The sequence below is a fragment of the Nicotiana attenuata genome, unplaced genomic scaffold, assembly GCF_001879085.1.
Source record: "Nicotiana attenuata strain UT unplaced genomic scaffold, NIATTr2, whole genome shotgun sequence".
Lineage (NCBI taxonomy): Eukaryota > Viridiplantae > Streptophyta > Magnoliopsida > Solanales > Solanaceae > Nicotiana > Nicotiana attenuata.
The window spans coordinates 106,753-107,943 of record NW_017673277.1 but is presented as its reverse complement, the minus strand read 5'-3'; the positions used below and the strand labels follow the sequence as shown (position 1 = coordinate 107,943).

General features: G+C 37.2%; 1 protein-coding gene across 1 annotated transcript; it reads left to right on the top strand.

Moving 5' to 3' along the window:
• Positions 1 to 507: 507 nt before the first annotated feature.
• On the top strand, positions 508 to 840 carry LOC109215910. The gene has a single exon (XM_019380034.1). It carries the CDS (start codon positions 508 to 510, stop codon positions 838 to 840), a length of 333 nt encoding a protein of 110 aa, XP_019235579.1.
• The last annotated feature ends 351 nt before the right edge of the window (positions 841 to 1,191 follow it).

Below are 1,191 nucleotides of genomic sequence, written 5' to 3'. Positions count from 1 at the left end.
AGTGGGAGTATTTCTCGTTTGAGAACGAGTCATCCGACTGCTCGCTTGTTGGGAATTTTTAGGAGGAGCAGGAGACTCAAAATCATCACAATGTGGCGCCTGGACATTTACATTAGATTCAGAATCAGGGCTTGAGGGCAACTCCCTCAATCTTTTCGCATATTCAAACTTAACGCCTTTTCCAACAATCTTCATTTTNATGGAGACATCTACAGAGCTTGGCGTAAAAGTACGACAAACTCCATTCGGGAAAATCTGACTGCATCGGAGCAAATGACGGTAAATTGAATCAAATATAATGATGCTTCGCACTGCTGACTTGCATTTTACTGCTTGTATAAGGATGTATATCTCTGTATAATAATGTATAATGTTCTTTCACTTTTTTTTAAAAAAAAAACTTTTGCAGGTGAGGCCTGCTAGGAGAAGTTATATACTGTGTTTGAAGGGGTAAGGCGAAACATAGTGTGCCTTGAAGAGTGAACATGCAGTTGTGGAAAATTTCAAATGGATGAACTTCCATGTCCGCATGCTTGGGCGGTTTTGAAGAACCAGCAGCTGAAACCTGGCCAGTATTGCTCTTTTTACTACAAGAAGGATAAACTCCTTAGAACTTATGAATTTCCAGTGAATCCGATGCCAGATGAGAGTCTATGGGTAATCCCAACAGAGGTGATGGAAGATGTGGTCCTACCACCTAAAGGGAGAAGGAATGCAGGAAGGCCAAGAAAGGAAAGACTCAAACCTGCTTCAGAAAAAGAGTCTAAGAGGGCATTTTCATGTTCTGTGTGTGGACAAGGTGGTCACAATAGAAAAACATGTAGGAATCGACCAAAATAGCTAGTTGAAAACATAACACTTCCTATTACATTTGTTGTCATGTTGAGTAGTTAAGTTTCACAAAGAATAGAGTTACAAATGTTGAGTAGTTAAGTCTCAGAAGTAATTGAATTACAAATGTCAATAAAGATTTACAACTTACGCTATATATTGCAATTGTGTTAAATATGTTTCATTATACATGTTTTGATTGTCCAATAATAGTGTGTTGCTGTTTTTAATAGTGCTAAATATATTGATACATTGTACAAATACAAGACAGAACTGCTGGTATTATATGTATACAGATGTATAAATGAGAGTATAAGTTTGTATAAATATGTATAAACCCCGCTACAACAACAAAACTGC

Coding starts and splice junctions, on each gene's coding strand:
- LOC109215910 (XM_019380034.1), top strand. CDS start 508: ATGGATGAACTTCCATGTCCGCATGCTTGGGCGGTTTTGAAGAACCAG.